The sequence below is a fragment of the Bombus pascuorum genome, chromosome 11 (genome assembly GCF_905332965.1).
Source record: "Bombus pascuorum chromosome 11, iyBomPasc1.1, whole genome shotgun sequence".
Classification (NCBI taxonomy): Eukaryota; Metazoa; Arthropoda; class Insecta; order Hymenoptera; family Apidae; genus Bombus; species Bombus pascuorum.
Window position 1 is genome coordinate 8,749,536 of NC_083498.1, and position 18,722 is coordinate 8,768,257.

Below are 18,722 nucleotides of genomic sequence, written 5' to 3' on the forward strand. Positions count from 1 at the left end.
AATTCTTAGATCGTTGTACGACCGAGACAAAATTATTTTTCCTTGAGAGTCCTAAGATTATGTTTAAATGATCTTTTTATTATTAATAGATTCAGGCATGTACGATTAACATGAACTTAAGACATTTGTTTTAGAAATTTGTTTCATCAAAAGTGACTTTTCCAACGTACTGTTGATTACTTTCATTAACTTTCTGTAAATAATTTTCTCGAGACGCGACAAGAATAAAAGCATTCGCGTCAGCTATGTCATTTAGATAATTTCAGTGACGTATCATTTTGACGCATTAAACAAGTATTTAAGAATAGTTACCAATTTGAAGATTTTCCACAAATTATTTTATCGAAATACACAAAGATAAAAATGCAACGATTGCGTTAGCTGCATTTCCTAGATAAATAATTTCATGGATGCACCCTGTGTTAAATGTTTAAGTGTTAAACATCTAAATGTTTAAGCAACAGTTGTCTATTTAGAAAGTTTCTATATATCATTTTACGAATATGCACAACAATAAAAATGGAATAATTGCGACCACTGTATTTTCCAAATAATTATTAGCAGCGAAAAAATGAAACATTTAAATATTCAACAACAGTTACCTGTTTAAAAAGTTTCAGCGGATAATTTGACCAAAACGCAACAAATATAAAAATGCGATAATAATTCTGTCAGCTGTATTTTTAACATAATTACTCGACCAGCCAAATATGTTTGAATTACAGCAGCAAATGTGTTAAGCAAATATTTAACGATTGCCTATTTAAACCATCACAGAAATTATGCAAATGGCTCGTGAAATCCGAAATGCTTCTTAACATCCACTTTAAGCAAATTTTACGTGCGCAAATGTATAACTATCCATTTAGCCTCGGTTCCACCGTTCAGAATCGGAAGGAAGCTGGTAGGATGGGCGAAAAGAGGCGCTTAAACGAAGCAAGGCGGTTCGTTGTCTGTAATTTCGGAGGTTTTCAACGAGCATTGGTCTCGTAAATCAATGGGCTCCGGTCCTCGAGGAAACGGAGACACGGCTCGGTTGTTTACTCGCGCGCGAGTAGCGCGTCTGCTCGAGCCGCGGCGTTTACTCGCGAAGCGTTTTATCGTACCGCGACGATTAAACGTTGGAAAAGATAATGGAAACTTGTGTTCCCTCGAATCGTTCCCGGATAGCAGACAAAGCACGAATTGAATAGAAAAATTGGGAAATTTTTCAAAGGAAAATTCCTACCATTTGAATTGTTCGAAAGGAGAGACGCGGAGGAGAGCTTTTTGGCGAAAAATCTGGGTCAAGGATTTATTTTAATTTGAAAATTTCGTGATGTATAGAGAATAGGAGGATGTAGCATTTGAGTTTTAAATGTGCAGATTTAATTGCTTGAAGAATTCTTCTCTTTTTTCTTTTTCTTATCTATGTACAATAAATATTTGCAAAGAATACTCTTTTATTGAAATCTGTTCGCGCGATTGAATTCAATAGCACGAAACGGTTTCATCGAGAAAATATCGAATCGGGAAGCAAAGATAACGTTGCCACTTGAATAATGTATATTTTAATAGAATAACAGCTTCCTTGCGAGCAACGAATAAATTTCATTTGCCCGACTATTCATACAGTAAAACAGTTATACAAGCTTCTACTTATAACAATTAATATTCGTTGAAACTCCTACGTATTCATAAACAGTTTTTACTTGAACAGCTCCTCCGATGAACTTTGCCAAATTAAACTTACAAAACGAAGCTTCATTAACGTAATACATTAACAGGCAAATGTCTGGAATCACTGCACGTTCTAAAATTCTACGATTTAAAGAGCAGAGAAACGCGTCGAATATTTATGGACCGAGATGAAACTACTATTAATATCTGCATAGCGTTAATTTGAAATTAACGATAAGATAACAATTTAGAAAGTAATTGGAAATTTTTTGTTGGTAAATGTATCTCAACGATCAATGAAAAATTATTATGATGGTAAAATTTCAAAGAACGGCGGCCGCATGGACCCGAGACATTGCGAGTTGTTGGATTTTGGTTTCGTTTTCATTTAAATTCACGATGCAGGATGTCGTGCATCTTTAGATGCATCCTGTGCGTTTCACGCACAACCGTGCCCACCGACATACGGAGGAACAATGGCAAGCATAATTCAAACGGTAGTTCCCTATCGAAGCAAAAACAAAAAAAGAACGAACGACCCTTTCGCAATCAACGTTCACTTATCCATAGACGTTCCTTTAAGTGTTACTTGACAGCTTTTCCCACGTAAACTAGGAAATCGTAGGCCTCTCCTTAGCCAACCAGTTGCCTCTTTGAATTTTCGTCCGTCTCGTAATCGAATAAAGCATAGCGATGAAAATGAATTGTAAAAATAAAATCATAATTAGAATTCATAGCGTATAAGAAACTAGAAACTCAACGTTCCTTTTAAAAAGATGAAATTAATAAATGGTAGGGTATCAGGAACGGAGAAAACAGTCTTTTAGAAGAAGCTAGCATGGCATGAAACTTTATAAAAAATATGCAATTTGGAAGGAGAAATTATTATGCAAATATATTAAAGCCAACGTGTAGTCTAACTTGGATAATTGTGCAAGCATTCATAACGCGTTGGAGTATTTTAAATAGATAAACCTACTTGTTTCATTTAACTATCATTCAGTTTTGCAAACAATTTATGTACTTTAAGTAATCACTAATGACTTTATTGTTAACGGAGCTAGCTTAAAATAATCTTATAGACGAATAAATAAGTAAATAAGATAAGTAAGTACAAATTTGCGAATAGCTATAATATGTCTAATGACTGTAACAATCTTTTAAAACGAAGATGTTTAATCTTTCCTTTCGAACTACGTTTAAGTCTAAATTATCTATTTATAGTTCGATTTACATCCCAATCTCCGCTCATCATCGTGTTTCGCTTATTCAAGCTTTCTATTAAAAAAAAAGAAAAAAAGAAAAGAAAAAAGAAGGGAACGAAAGATGAAAATTCATGAGTGAATTACTGTTGGATCGCATACAGTTACACGCGTGGGTTAATAGGCACGCGTGCGCTCGTGCATTCACGTGCATAAAACAATGCTTCGTTTCGTATGTGCGTGCACGCGTACGCTGGAAATACAATAATGGCCGGCCTCGGGAAAACAGCTGGTTCGAACGAATTACCAGCCACTATACAGCGATTTTATGTAATTATTCCGTAATTTCTTCGCGCAGATATTACCTCGTAAGCAGCCACGGTATTCTAATTAATAATTAGACTCTGCCGATTAACGACCCTATCGTTGCGACGAGTTTCAAGTAGGCAACAACTTTACTCATCGAAAGGATATAAGGGTTTTAATTGACTCACGCCAACATATTTTATAACTCAAGCTGTAAAATATCTTTTTATCTCGCTTTTATTTCAATTAGATTCGTTTGATAAGTGTTCAGTATAATTTAAAGTACATTGGAAAGTGAGAGTTTTAATAGCGAGGTCTTTAAGGTCGAAGATATTTTGCGATTCGTACGATGCTTTATTATTTAGCGTTCAGAATTGAGTGAAAGCTATTACTTATGAATAAGGATTTAAATACAAGTATATTTATCGTATGGATTTATCTTCATCATGTTTCGGTGTTAAATGGATGAACTTTCAATTTAACTATTGTTGCAATGTATTTACCATGTGCTTCTTTTTGTTATTTCTAAATTAATCCCCGTATCCATTCTCGACAATACTAATATTTTTAAACACGAAGAAAGGTTCGCGATGAAGGGATAAAATCAGCAAAGTTTCGGAAATTGTTTATCGAAACTCGAATTCATTGTTCGAGTGACACAAAACCACAAATGATGCTTCTATCGTCGTGTCGTGTATATAATAAATAATAGTAATAAGCAATCGGCGTTAAAACATAATCCGTAGGAATTATAATATCCCGATTGTCGAGTGAAAGTAAAAATTCCATTTATTTTCACTTGTATTTTCGACCTCGAGGAAATGATGGAAAATGTTCGCGAACCAAGTGAATATGTATTAAGAAATGAATTGTTTCCCATTTTTGTGCAAGATGGAAGTTGTAGAACGGAAAGAACTCGTTTCTTCGCTTGTTAAAAATAAGGAGAATAGACGGTGCAAGTGTTGGTGTAGGAGTGCGAAGAATCAGAGCGTTCAAGACAGGAAGTCGGTCCCGCTGGACGGTGATCAAACGATCGAAAGTAAGTTCGACGTGGACCGGACAAACGGTTTCCGTTAGTTGGCGTACGATCGTTACGCAAGAGGAACACCGGTCCGGATGAAAAGGATGTGCGAAAGGAAGCCGCAGCTACGCTGCCGTGAGCATATTTCCCATTCTCCGAGAACCTGACTCTGACCCGCTTCCTATTCCTTTTGCTTCTGTTTCGTTGTTGTTTTGCAATGAACACGCGATTGCGTAACCAACGATGTCTATTTACTATTAAAAAAAAAAAACTACTGTTCAATTTACATTTACATTTTCATTGTTCCATTTACGAAAAAAGGGAATATTTTCTTGTTCTCTTTTTTTTTTTTTTTTTTTTTGCTTCTATAAAATGGATCCTCAAACATGGATCGAACAAATGTTATTAATTGTACAGTGAAATATTGTAAATGTCGACGGTGTTCGTCAGAAACGCGACTCCGTTAAATTTATTTTCTCCTTTAATATTATTTCTTCCATCTTGTTACGGCAGATGAATTTGTGGAAGAAATTCGATTATTAAAAATTGGATATTAATTGTATACTTTTATAATGAATCACGGTCGAGTGCATAATGGAATATAAATATTCGATCTTGCCCGCTTAACCTACTTTTACTTTTTCACCATCCTTGAGGCTGGAAGGGATGCGGGTAGGGTTTAAGGATCAGTAGACATCTTCCAAAGCTGACATGAAATCGAATAGGGTGAAAATGGTGGTCGTGCGTTGATAGTCGTAGCGAGAAGGGGCTGACCTGCCATCCCTCGCTAATGAGATTCTAAAAATGCCTTCGTCGATAAACGCTGCCCTCCACGACCTCGTAATACGTTCCCCCTTTTAATTTTTCGTTTAACCTGTTGCTGTGAACACTAGCCGTGTAAATAAATTGTACTGGCGTGTATCAGTGATCGTCGTAAAATCGTGTAGCTACGTATTTGCTCGACGTTCACGTGGATTAGCAATATATTAACAAGTAAAGCAACACCTGTAATTAACGAATGGTAGCCAGTCCATATTTTAGGTTTCGACGTTGGTTAACCGAAAATACGTTCAATGAAACTTTTGGCGAAATTCGCGTTGGTCGAAAAACTTGTAAGGAATAGATTTCCCGATCAAAGCTCTCGCTCGCGTTATTTTTATCATCTGGTTATGGCACTGGTATTGTAATTCAATATGCCAATAAATCAGAAACTTAAAAAGGCAAGCGAAATGCGCCATGGAAACCAACGGGGGATGCAGTAAACGAGAACGAAATTACGTCAGCGACACACAGGGTAAATAAAATGGTGCGGTATGGAGAAAGTTATCGTGCAGGCTGCACGCAGGAAACCGCATTGCAGTCCTGCGAGGCTCTGCATCCTTCCAGCAGCAGGAAACTTAATTTACGAGCCACTGAGTGGCTGCATCGGTACGCCATCTCGGAGCTCACAGCTTTTCAAGCTAACGAGAAACGACGTTAAGGGCACGGAAATTAAATTGAACAGACAATGTAGCAGATCGCAGGAGAACGAGGATCGATCAGCAATTGTCTACTCGAAAATCGATACGTCGGCACCTTCGTCGTTGCGCTCGCACGCGCCAAGGGCAATGGCTCAAGGGTGACATGCATGAACGGCAGTGACGGTTATCGATATGGAACTTGATACTGCACAAGCTCATGGAAATATTCGAATACTTGTACAAGATGTTTTCTGAATATGGTAAATGAAGACAGATATTTTCGTTATGATCGGTGTACAGCCCGCATCGACGTCATTCGGACGACAACCAAGGCTTGCATCAAAATTGGATGATTTACATTTTTTGAAATTCTTACGAAAGGTAATTCCACTATAAGGGTACCTGTATAAGCTTCTTGTGATTTCCTGTCCATTGAGATCAGCTGAGAACTCGATACATACGTATATGCAATTTATGTGGAACGTTAATGGTACGACAGAAGGGCAGGGAGAATTTCTATATTGTGCTCGTGATTTAGTTTAATAGGATGAAATTGAAATACGAAATTGAATCATCTAAGATCTTGAACTGAAATATTTTCGACGTTATTAATTATGTCGAAAAATGTGGACAAACGTTGAATGGCTTTAAGGGCGACGTGTTCTGATGTTATGAGCTTTTTGTGAATGGTTGCGCAAAGGGCATGTGAAGGTCAATTTTTTTTTTTTTCTTTTTGTGGAATCATATATTTTTTAGTACATTAGTCGATCGTTAGAATCGTTAACCTACTAAGCGATTAGTTTGATAGATACTTTAACTTTTATTTTGCAAAACTTATGGTACGAAAGACGCAAGACACTACTTTTGTATTTGTTTCCTTTGTATTTCGTACGATAAGTTTTACAAAATAAAAGTTGAATAAAATACACTGATAATTATCTTTGGAATTATCGGCACAGGTGAAAGTTTTGCTGGTTTCTCGGTCAATTTTTTGTGTTCCTTAACGTCATCATCATTACTCTGTCATGGGACCAGAAATGGATCTCGAATCCCATGGAAACACGATATTTCTACCGTTGTCTGTACTTTGATCCTGTAACTCGAAATGGCAAACCAAAACAAGCCTCGACCGTCACGGCGAACAGCTCGTGCGCTCATTGCCTCGCCGATTCGAGGCAAGTGCGAATCGTGTTAATTTAATTATAAGAAGAGATACCAAAGGTCGCTATTTTCTCCCATTTCTAAAGAAATGCTACGTTTGAATAGCGTTACTGTTCTTTAAATAACAAGTTGAGCCTTCGAAAGTGATAGAAAATCGCAATATTTTATTCTTATAAGTTTCTATATTTATTCCAGTATCTACAGAATACTAGAAGTATTTAAAAAACAATTAGTTCAATCGAAGATATAAACTTTGTTAATAAAGAAACTTTAATTAAGAAGGAGAAAGGAACGAAGAATAAACGGAGGAATAATTAAAAAAAATTATGCCCAGTATGGTGGAATTTAAATAGTAAAAGATACAGGCGCCAAAAACGGAAAAGCTCGTTTCTTAATCTTAATAAGAAACCTTACATAATTAACCCTCTTCAACTCTTCAATCATCAGGCCACGATAAAAATCGATCATCGATAAAACACACATGGCAAAAAGTTTTACGTAAGCAGAGAAGAAAATAAATTAATTTCCTCGTTAAGAGAGGAATAATAAAAAGCATTGATCTCATTATTTGGCCACGAGTTTAATCAGGAACAATTTGGCGAACACGTATACGGCTGCACTCGGTGGAACTCGCGTCCTGTTTTTCCGAGGGACTCTAAATTCTACTTACGATATCTCGGTGCACACTCTTCCTGTACGAGCTGCATTATTCATGATCGCAAACGCTGCCATTTGGACCGTTTTCAACACAGAATACCGACCATGCTTCACCCATGATGCTCCTACAACTCTATTTACATATTTCCGTATCACTGGGGCGGATCATAAGTTTCACGTATCACAGCATCACCGTGCTCCAATTTTCTCTTCCAGAGCTCGCGATAGATGGTCGAAATTTGAATAATTAAATCGAATAATTGTATCGAATTCATTCAACGGCCGCGAGTCGCTAGGGAATCTGCGATCTATGGCCCCTTATGAATCATTCTTAACGCAAAATCGTGAATCTGGCACTAGCTGCGTCGTCGGGAAGTCTCGTTCTACTTTATTAATGCGATCGCATTTATAAAGCCAGCGGATGTTACTGGGAAGTTTAAGAGATGCGACCTTATTACGAAATTTGTATATTCAATTTTTCTTTTTTACGATGGAATCTTTATTTGATGATCGATTATAATTTAATTCGCTAGTGTTATTTATAAAGTATAGAAGTATTCATCGGCTGATACGTATTTTAAGATGGGATATCGACATTTTAGAAATTAAATCAGATATTAGTCAATGGTGGAAGCGTGTGCTAATGATGGCACAGCCGAACATTGATCGCTAGCGTAGAAATATGGCAGATCTGCTGAGTGGGTGTTGTTGCGTGGTCGTTTCAAGTAGCTCATTATTAATTAATGGTTCTACAAGTTCAGTTGTTAGATACTATATTTTGGTGGATAAAATGTAGAGAGTAACCTGGTAAAAATATTTATTAATACAAAAACATCTATTTTTAAAGTTAACCCATAGCAAAGTTTTACGCGCGTTATAAATAAATGAAGAAACGATTTTATTTTAGAAATTGCGATACATATTTTCATAAAAAAATCTTCAAGCATAAAGAAGTAATAATCACTGACAAAAGTGGCTGAAGATCAATAGGATCTTCTTAACGCTCCAAATTTACAGCCAGAGTGTATCCACTTTGTTTAAAAAAGGATAACATTTTACGTGTTTCCCACGTCATATCTTTCGCTCTTTCCAATGGTAGACTTGTCCTCGTTCTAAATCGCCTAGTTTTCAACGTAATAACGAATAGAAACGGTATCAAATCCATATTGTGTCGATATTGTAACATAACGTTTTTGCAGCTTTGATTTGCTCTCACTCAAACTGTGAAAAGCGTAACTTAATACGTTCAATGATACGTACGTAATACATACAAGTAAGATTTAATACACACTGGCTCTGGCTAAGGTCCAGATACGCGCGTAATTTCCATTTCCAAATTTCCGGGAGACGTCTCGCAGACAGCGCGAGCATCAACTCGCGCGAGTCATCGACTCGCGGAAAAAATCCATACCGGAGCGGTGTCGGCTCGTCTGAGCCGAAAGCGGTGGTCGGGTGTCCGGCTCGAAAATGCTCTTCCTCTCGGTCTGTCCGCGCGGGGTAGAAGCACACACAGCCGCAGAGAGGAAAAAAGTAATCGCGTCTAGCAGGATCAATGCTCGTGCAGTCGGCGACCAGTTCGAATTTCCAACCCCGCGCCTCTCGGATCGAAAAGGCAGTGAGCGAGTAGTCCACCCCTGCTTCCCCGCGTTGGCGCACGGGGTGGCCCGGTGTGTCGTGGCCAGGTAAGGGGCAGCTGTCCACCAGGTGCCACACTCCCCACCAAACGTAGACGCTGTCGACGTTAGCGCGGTGGGGATAACGCGGTTGCGATTGGTCGGTGGCTCGCGCGCGGCTCGGCGATACTCTGGCGCTCGGTCGACGAGCAGTCAGTCGTCCCTGGCCGCTCGAGGGGCACACAAGTGTTTGATAATTCGCGTTTTGCTTGCGTTTCTTGTCTTCGTGTCACGCGGTTGTCGAATCCTTCAACCTTTGACACGAAAACATTCGCCTCTCTCTCTTTCTTCTTTCTCCTCGCGTCACGCGTATATATACATACATATATGTACATACATGTACTCAGTGTGTGTCGAGAGAAATCCAAGTCTCTTATCGTTCTTCTAATATTCGTATATACCGATCTCTACGTATATTCATCTTCCTGATACGTATATACTGTTTACACGGTCATACTGTTCTATTAGTTGGTCAGAGTCCGCGACCATAATCACAGTGTGCTCTATGTGCGATCAGTGAGAATCAGCCGGTGTTCGTTCGGCCCCCGCGCGATTCCATCCACCTTGATCTCGTCATCGTCGTCGTCATCGTCTTCGTCGTCTCTATCGGCGCTCCCTACCCCCGGGATCTCACGGTTGCTCTCGTCACCTCGAGAGCACCACGGCTACATTTATGGGGGCGTCGTGCGCGGTCAAGGGCAGCAAGAGCCACCCCTGTCACTGCTGCAGCCACCTCGCCAGTCCCGGCGCGAGCGTGCAACAGCAGCAGCATCACCACCACCGCCATCACCACCATCATCACGAGACGCACCACGCGCACCACCAGCACCATCATCACCACCACCCCGCCGGGAAGCAACCCTCCGCCGAGCTACAGCCGCAGAACAACAACGGGGACTGCAACATACTAGCACCGCTGCGCAGCAAGATGAAGGTGTTGAAGAAACTGAAACGCAAAATGGGCCTAGGTGAGCCACACCCTCAGTTTTCCTTTATTCCACACGTTATTTCTTTATTTATTTTCTATTTCTATCTTTTTCTTTGGCAAAAGTTTTCGTCGTCGTCTGTTGCTTCGCTGGCGTTTGTTCGTTCCCAGCATTCGACGATAACGAGCGAACACTCTTCGCGATTGTGCGGTTGCTAGGCGCTATATATACGTGACACCACGTCGAGTTGCGGGGTGTTTGAAATTTCGACGATTTCGAGTCCAATGCCTACCGCATCCTCGTCGAATCAAATATTGCGAGAGATTGTCGAGGTCATGGATTTTTTGGGGGGTTGAATAGGTCGATGGGTTTTTAGAGGATCCTTTTCAAATTTTGTTTTTAAGTTCAACGTAGTTCGAAAATGTGAACGTAAGCTTTCCTGTTACGTTATCCATCATGTGTTGCAATTGATAGACTGTATGAGATTATTAATTATGACATCTAAAGAATATCTATATGTGGTATATCAGCGAGTAGTAACAAAAGGTCAATAAACCTGGTTGCTGCAACTTGTTCATAAATTTTCTCTCGCACTTTGAATTTTCGTAGCTGGCTCCTTTGCATCAGTGAATTCTTCGAAAACTTTTCCAAGGAATTATAGGTATACAATTCTTCAACGTAATTCTTCATATAGAACCCAGAATATCTATCTTTTCCTTTGAAGAAAGGACAGCTTTGTGCTTCTGTCGCCTTCTGTCCATTTCTTGATTTCGAAACACATGCAAATTTTTCATTGTTCATGGATGTTCCAAATTTTGGGAAACTTTTCTAAAGAAACTGACCACTTTGCATTAGAATAATAGAGCCATCTTAGAAGACCATAACGCAGTAAAATTTAATCTCCTTAACCATTTCTCTTTTCAACTTCAGCTTCCCAGCTTCCAACTTCTCGAAAGTTTTCGAATACTATTCGAATCGTGGAAATTTTTCAGTCTCCGACTTCTATAACGTACAACTTACGAAACATATAATTATAAAACAACGTATAACTTTACGCACATCTCTCAATAATTTTATATTTACGCGACTTTTGCACGTTGTTTCTTTGTTTGCGCTTCAAGCCTGTTTCGATATGCTCGAAAATCATTCGCGAATTCCGCAAACTTGCCCTCTTTGCTTACTCTGGTTACCTACGTCTCTCAACTCTTCCAAGTGTACAGAAAATCGCTTTGGTGGCTCCCTCGAAGATAGCCATGTTGACCCATTATACGGTGAAAATATGCTCACTCGAGACCCATACATCACCCTGCATGTAAGCAACGTTGACATAACTCGCACACCCGTATTCGTCTCGTGAAATTAAGCTGCTGGTAATTTCCTTATGGAACCGGTCCCGGCTCGTTCGCCTGGACAAGGGGTGGCCAGCGCTTTTGTCACACGGAACAGGAGCACATTGACGTTGTAACAGTACCTACGTCGTGGCTCTCACGCGTCTAAAGTAGCGTACATACAAAGCTGTGTTACAGTCGCTGGAAATACCGTACACCGATCGTCTATTGACATCGAGTTGTTTCTCGCTGACTAACAAGGAAAGATCTTGAGGTGTGATTTTTCGAGAAATTGTTGCACGATGGCGAAGCTTGAGATGTCGAAGCTACCAAACTATCGCAGTGTAGCATATCGAGCACGTTAGAAAATTAATTCCGTTAATTCCCATAGATTCGCAAATTAATTGATATTTTTAAAATTTTGAAACCGCGGAGATGCGTGAAATACACGCGATAAGGGAAAATGTGTAAAATATCGATAGCATATAGCTATTCGTTGTAACAGCGAATGTAATTTTTAGCTGTTTTCGTAGCAATACGAATTTGCATAAATAGCCGCGGTTTAACGATTGCTGTGAACTTTGACACATTTTACTACCTCGTTATATCGTGGATTATCGTAGGATGGCAATAGTAGATACTGTTCTATGACGAGCTTAATGGCTATATTGAAACTACCAAATCCATCGAAACGACTTCTCTCGATCTTTTATCTTGCTAGATGTTTTAACGACGTTTTAGCATTCATTCTTATTGAAATAGAAATGATTACGATGTATCTACTAATTTTTATTACACGTCATAGCACTCGTTATCTTGCTTTTGTTTCTTCTCGATTCCACAGAAGCCTGGAGTTTGAATATCTTTGGGATTTTTGATTAATCATCGGCAAATATGAATTTATGCTTGTCTACGTCTACGTTAGGTCTTTTTAGGTGATTCATCGTACACTTGGGAATATCTGCTTCCTTAATTCGTGAAATTTCGTTTTATAATACGATACTTAGAATCGGATAAAAACTGATTTTATATTTTTAAGTGAATGTTCGAATGAACTTTCCTGGTAGGGAATTCCAATAGAGAATGATTTGTAGAGGTATTCTAGAAATAACTTTATTGAAGAAACATCTTAATAAAATAACCGTGACCCGGTTCCGAGTGTATCGCAAGTTCAGTTAGTCGGAGCATCTCGAAGGAAACACGATCTCGAGATAAAATGTAACTTTCCGTTTGACACAGATTAAAACCACTTTCGCGAAGTCCTTTGTCGATGCTCCTGTCATATTTCAAATAAATTTCGCAACGTTTGATCTCTGTTTATTCTTCTCAATTTCTTTAACAAATTAAAATTAATTAAGAAAGCAGATCCAACGTGCGGTAGCTTTTAATTTTAATATTTCTCAGAATCGTGGTATTTGTCGGTTTTAATGGTCTGCGTGGAAAATTAATTGAAACTTATTCTAATACTAATTGAAAATTACTCCATAAATGGTAAATGGCAATTTCAATCACGTCAAGAATCTAATGTAAAAATTGAAATAGCTTTCACCTGGATATAGTACAAAAATAGAATATTTAATTAAGTATCATAGGTGATCCAAATAAAATGTTAAAGCAATGCTTAATAAGCGTACTCTATCTCTCAGGACAAATGAATAATTTAACTCGGCCCTTGATGATGATGCCTCGGAAGGTCGTTAGAAGGCTGCAGGGCTCCGAGGAACCTTTCCTACAGGATCGTTAGCGCTCCCGCTGCTTCCTTTATTTTTAATCGCTGTTTTCCCACGTAGCGTCGAAGTGAAAGGTTCCTCGACATAAAATAAAAACGCCTGTGACGCAGCGGCGTGCCGCCAACTACGCGTTTACTTACTATTAGATTAGCCCTGTCACGATTCTTCAGTCATTTTCATTTACTTGTACACACTTGTGACTCTACGATTTCTAAGATCGTGTTTGACAATCTTCTAAACTTTACAAAATTTATCCGGCGCCCGATCCGATTCGTTACATCATTTTATCGAGTCCAGTGAATAAATAAGATCGTATTAAATAAATCAAACGACTCTGGAAACCTGAAAAGATTTAAATCTCGATATACAGTGCCTAGGGAAAGTATTTGTACGTTGTTATATTTGTCACAGCGTTTATATATTAATTAATCAAGTTCAAGTACATTAAGTTTCATATCAATCGATTGTACTTTCGTACGACTAGAAAAATTTAACACTAAAAGTTTAATAGTTTGAAAACGAAACGTGGAACCTGACAAGAGAACGCTTTCATTGGAAAATAATGGTACAGATAATATTTGTAGCCACCGTACGTAACCTAATTTCACTATATGCAGATGGTTAATAAATCGTGACCAAGTTCGATATCCTCGGCCACAGTTTCATCTGATATCCTTTAACCGCGAGACTGTAATGGAAAATCGAAGTCGGTCATCCGGTGCAAGCTTTATAACAGGAATATGAGCCTTCTATTCTCATCCTTCCACTTTCCCTTTCCTAATTTCGAGTTCAGCTCAGGGACACGTCGTGATCGCGCATTCAATGATATCGAAAGGGGAGGAACACCGGGATATCGTCGCTAAGGAGCATTGAATAGAGCGAATCGAATATTCTTAGCAACTTGCACGATCCACTTTCGCCTCTCGAGGACGTTAAAGATTGTCGGTTATTCCCGGAAAATCCGATAACCTATATGCTAGCTCGCTGGAAATGTTCTATCCGCTAATGAGACGAAGGATGAATATTTTATTAATATCATCATCTACCTGGATATCGAATGTGTTTCGCTCCTCTTTTTCTTCTTGGAGAAAAAGTCGATGGTCAAGTTTTGGACTTTTTGTCCACAACAGGTAGCATTCGTTTTCTTTCGTTTGGAAGTCGCTTTATATTTTATGAATAATCACGTGGACAAAAATGTTACGTATTGTTAATTCTTCCGGAGGATTCGAATTTATGGATACATCTTTTTCTTCCAGTCAGATTAGATGCAATTCGATGTTACTGTATTATAAACAACGTTCAATTTCTTTCTTACATTGTACTATCTCTGCATTCGTTTCTTCGATGCATATTTAATTACATACATTTTCTTCAAAAAATTCATCAGGACGATAATTGTACATGCACTCTCAAAATTCTCAGGATACGTTTTGTCTTCAATAAACTCAATATCTTCTATGTAGATTATGAACTGTAAATTGTACGTATTTTTAGAAAAACTGCTAATATTCTTGTCGGATTAAATGGTCTTTTAACAGTTACTTAACCTTCTCCACTTTTCAAGAAAATATAAGGACTGTCTTGAGGCTTGTGAGTGCTGGCGTATTTACAACGATACGTTCGTGCTAATGATTTTCCAAATTTCTCCAGGGAGTCCCTCTTCGAAAATGCGAAGTACCCGGTGTAAAGTCGCCAACCAAAATTCTATAGTAGATAAGAAACTGCTTGGAAATCTGCCGCTTCTCTGTACGAAACGCACCCCAGAGACAGAAGTTTCTCAACAACCCCAATATTAATATTCCATTACGGTGGTTCTCCTTCCGTTGGAGCAGAAGCAGGACTGCTGCGACACAATGGAAGTAGGTCGTTGAAAGAGAAGTCCTCCGGCTGAAGTCGTCATTTCCTCCGTTATTTTCGCGCACAAACCCCCCGTTCATCCCCTCGTTTCCGTCGTTTTCCAGCGAACAACGGCCAGATACCGCGCTTATCCGCGACTCTGTCAACGGGGGTGGATTTGTATCGTTGCGGCTACCGTTCGTCGTTGACCGACTTTTTGCTGAATGGGTGATTTGCCAGTTCTGATGAGAGACAAAACCAAAGGGATTCGGGCTTCGAGCCCTCGTTTTACCCCTTTTTCCTCGCTTCAACGTTTAATTCGGATCCCGTTCGAAATAATACTCCTTTCGATCCATATCGTTTGGTATTTTATACGTGTTGTTTAAAAACGAGCCAAGGTGGACTGATAAATTCTAGACATACTTTTTATAAAATTCTTAATTTCGTTACGTAAGTCGATCGGTATTCAATTCCCGAGAAACAAATCACTTCACGGATAACGTAGGTTCTAGTATTTGCATAAAATGACATGTACATTTGTTTCTATATTTCTGTCCCATAAATTAAGCACCTGGTATATCGAATCATGAATAATTTCTTAAAAATTTTCAACATATTCCCACTCTTCTTTCGTGTGAATATTTATATTGTGCGTTTTCAACATAACTCACAGATATACGATATATATAAATATAATAAATCGTCGAGAATCTAGCTTCCTATTTTCCAATTTTTCTTCCAACCGCAACATCTCAATTACACGACTCTGTGAACTCACAGATTACTGTAACACCACATCCAACTTTCCCCTCTTCTAAATATCACAATTACAAAACCCTCCACCCTAACAAACCTCCAAACCGTCAAATCTTCTCTTTGCAACCCCTTCGCGATTAAACAACCCTTCGACAAACGTCCATGAGCCAAGGGAGAAGCCTCAAAGAATCGTCTGGCTGCGAGAACCAAAGGGAGCATCCTCCAGGCGTGGTCGTCATCCCGGTTATTTTCTAGTCTCGCTGCAGAAGTTCGTCACACGGTGGCTCCGTCACGGAACCGTATCGTCGACGTTCCTCGTTGACCGACTTTCTTCTCAATGGATGATTCGCCAGCCAAGAACGACGAAGACAAACGAAACGAACTCCTCCAAAAAGAACGGAGGAGCAAGAAGGACGCGCGTTCGTTCTGCCCCCTCTTCTTTCTTTTCTTTTCTTTTTTTTTTTCGCTCGTCACCCTTCAACGTTTCCCGGTGCACCCCGTTCTCATCAGATATCTGTTGTTCCCGGCCGCGCGACGAGCCTCTTTCTAAGAACGTTCGCCATTGTCGGCGACAGCTTTCGCCAAGTGGAAACTCTCCTCCACCACCCACCAGCTGTCTCTCTTTCTTCTTCTTTCTTCTCTGTTTTTTTTTTTTTTTCGCCTCTTGGCCAACTTTTGTCTTCCACCAGCCAGCCAGACGTCGTTCCCCCGCGAGCCACCGAATCTTTCACGAATTGCAGATGCGACAATGCACGCTGAAAGGACAAAAAGGCCCTGTCGGAGTCTGGGTCGCGGCCGTCTGAATAATCGCGGATTATTCGAGAAATCTCGCCAACCTCGTCCTGACTGCTCGCGAACTTGCGCGCATCCGGTTCTTCTTCCTCTTCCTCGCTTTCTCTCTCTCCGTCTGTTTTTCTTTGCGAGTTCTCTGGGTCGCGGAATTGCATGCAGGGTGCTAGACGGCTCGGAAGTTGTTTGGGTTTCCGCTGCGATTCACGGAGAAATTAAGATTCGGCCTTTTAGGTTGGTGTGTTAACAGGGTAGATAGAATTCTTGAAAGCTGTTTCTCGGATTGCGGACAAGTCGCTAGTGTTTAGAATTGGAATTTTAGAAATTTCTCCTCCCTGATGCAGTGTCTTGCTTTTTTCTTTCGAACGTTAATTGGGGTAGGATTTTAGAAAGGGATCGAAGAACAGTCGATAATGTTTAGAATTGTTCCAGTTTCGGTTGTAACTGGGACGGGAATTAAGATTAAGTATTTTTAATTCGTTAATGGAATAAGTAGGATTCTAAGGAGTGATTTCTTGAATTGTAGAGAAGTTTATGTTTAGGGTTGGTTTTAGGAATTTCGTAGCACTTGTAGAGTGATTTCATGGCCTTTTTTTCTTCGAATGTTAAATGGATTTGTAGGAAGTGTAGTAGCTATTTGAGATACTGAATTGTGAAACTAGATTTCTGATTTACTGCTTAAGGAATGGGAAATGTTACGACGATGCGTTATGGTTTTGTTGTACAATGCCCCCTTTCTTCTACGTCGATGCTCATTCACAACAGTCCATTGTAATCAATCGATCGAAATCTAGAGCCGTTTCCTCGACGATCCTTCGACCTCCGAATCAGCGTTTCTTAACTCCTTGCATCGAGACATTTTTCTATACGGTAAAAGATTTCGATCCACTTGTAGCTATAACCATCGCAAAACAGACGTTTATTTTCCATTCGGAATATACATTTTTATTAAATTAATAAAAAAGGATTGAACAATAGAACAATTAAATTATCATCGATTCTCAATTTTTTTGCAAATGTCATAGAAAAGATTCTCTTTCTCTTCGAAGTATTTGTCCTTCGTTATTCAACCCTGTTAAATAACAAAAGAGAATCTTCCAGTTCCAAACCAATTTCTTATATTTTTTTTTTTTTTTTTTTAATATAATAAAGGAAGTTTACGTCATGGAGTTTACATGGCTGAAACGAGCTTAGTTTTGAGGGGCGTTGAAAGGGAGAAAACTCGACGCGAGAAATCTTCAAATTTAATGATCTTCGGGTTTACGACCGGGGCTGAAAGACCCAACTGTTCCATTTTTCATCTTTTTCGCTCTTTCCCGTGCTTAGTCTTCCGCTTTTACGTGTCGAATTTTCTTTAGTGGAAGAGATTCAAGAGACCAACGCTACGTGCGCACCTTTTTGCGCGACACTTTGTGGGAGGTCTTTGAACCGTATTCCTTTAAACATTTTCCATCGGACAGACAATACACGTGCAGCCCATAAAACATTGCTCTCCCTCGTGTTTTTATTCTCCTCTCTCTCTCTCTCTGCTTCTCTTTCTCTTGTTCGTATAAAAAATCTGTTTTGTTTTCTGCTTCATCACCGAACAAACTCAGGTTTTTTGCTTCCACTTCTCTTGGGAAGATTCTACACCTTCAGTTTGAAGAACGAAACTTGCTCTTTTATTTACGTTGCCTGAAGCTGTGGAAGTTGGCATCAGGTTCTGAATTTTTATAGTTCATGTACTTCGCGTATAGCGACAAGTTGCTGCTATATACTTAACTTAGTTACTATCCTGGTGTTAAATTCATTTCAATTTTCAGTTACCTAGTTTAAGAAACTTGCTTTTAGCTTATGATTAAAAAAAAAAAAGAAACATTTGCACGACGATTCTTAGAAAGAAAAGCCCAAATCTCGTTGCAACCTCGATTTAAAGAGTATATCTTTATACGTGATCTAAAACAACTGCGGTAAATATCCACCCAAAAGAACGATACAAGGAAACAATAACGAATTTCAATTATACTGAAAATACGTATGACATAATTGAATTATATTTCTCTCTACAGTCCTTAATATTACAAAAGGAATTTATAACTTCCTTGAAACTTTGACTAACAAAAGAACTCTGTATCATATAAAAGCAACTCAAACAAATATGTCTCCTCAAAATTAGCAATTAGATGCTCCTTAAAATCTAATCTCAAAAAGATATTTCTTTCGTATCAACTAGAACCAT

The 18,722-nt window shown here is 39.1% G+C and overlaps 1 protein-coding gene across 3 annotated transcripts in view; it reads left to right on the plus strand.

Annotated features, from left to right (window-relative positions):
• The window catches only part of LOC132912265 (protein neuralized), a 122,130-nt gene that overhangs the window by 53,778 nt on the left and 49,630 nt on the right, over positions 1 to 18,722 (plus strand). Inside the window, exon 1 of one of the 3 annotated variants that reach the window (XM_060969583.1) lies at positions 9,279 to 10,107. The exons of the other annotated variants lie outside the window; for them this stretch is intronic. Coding sequence (XP_060825566.1) covers positions 9,813 to 10,107 — 295 coding nt within the window. The 5' untranslated portion in view covers positions 9,279 to 9,812. Of the gene's footprint in view, positions 1 to 9,278; positions 10,108 to 18,722 lie in introns of those variants that run through there. 3 annotated transcript variants of the gene reach the window in all.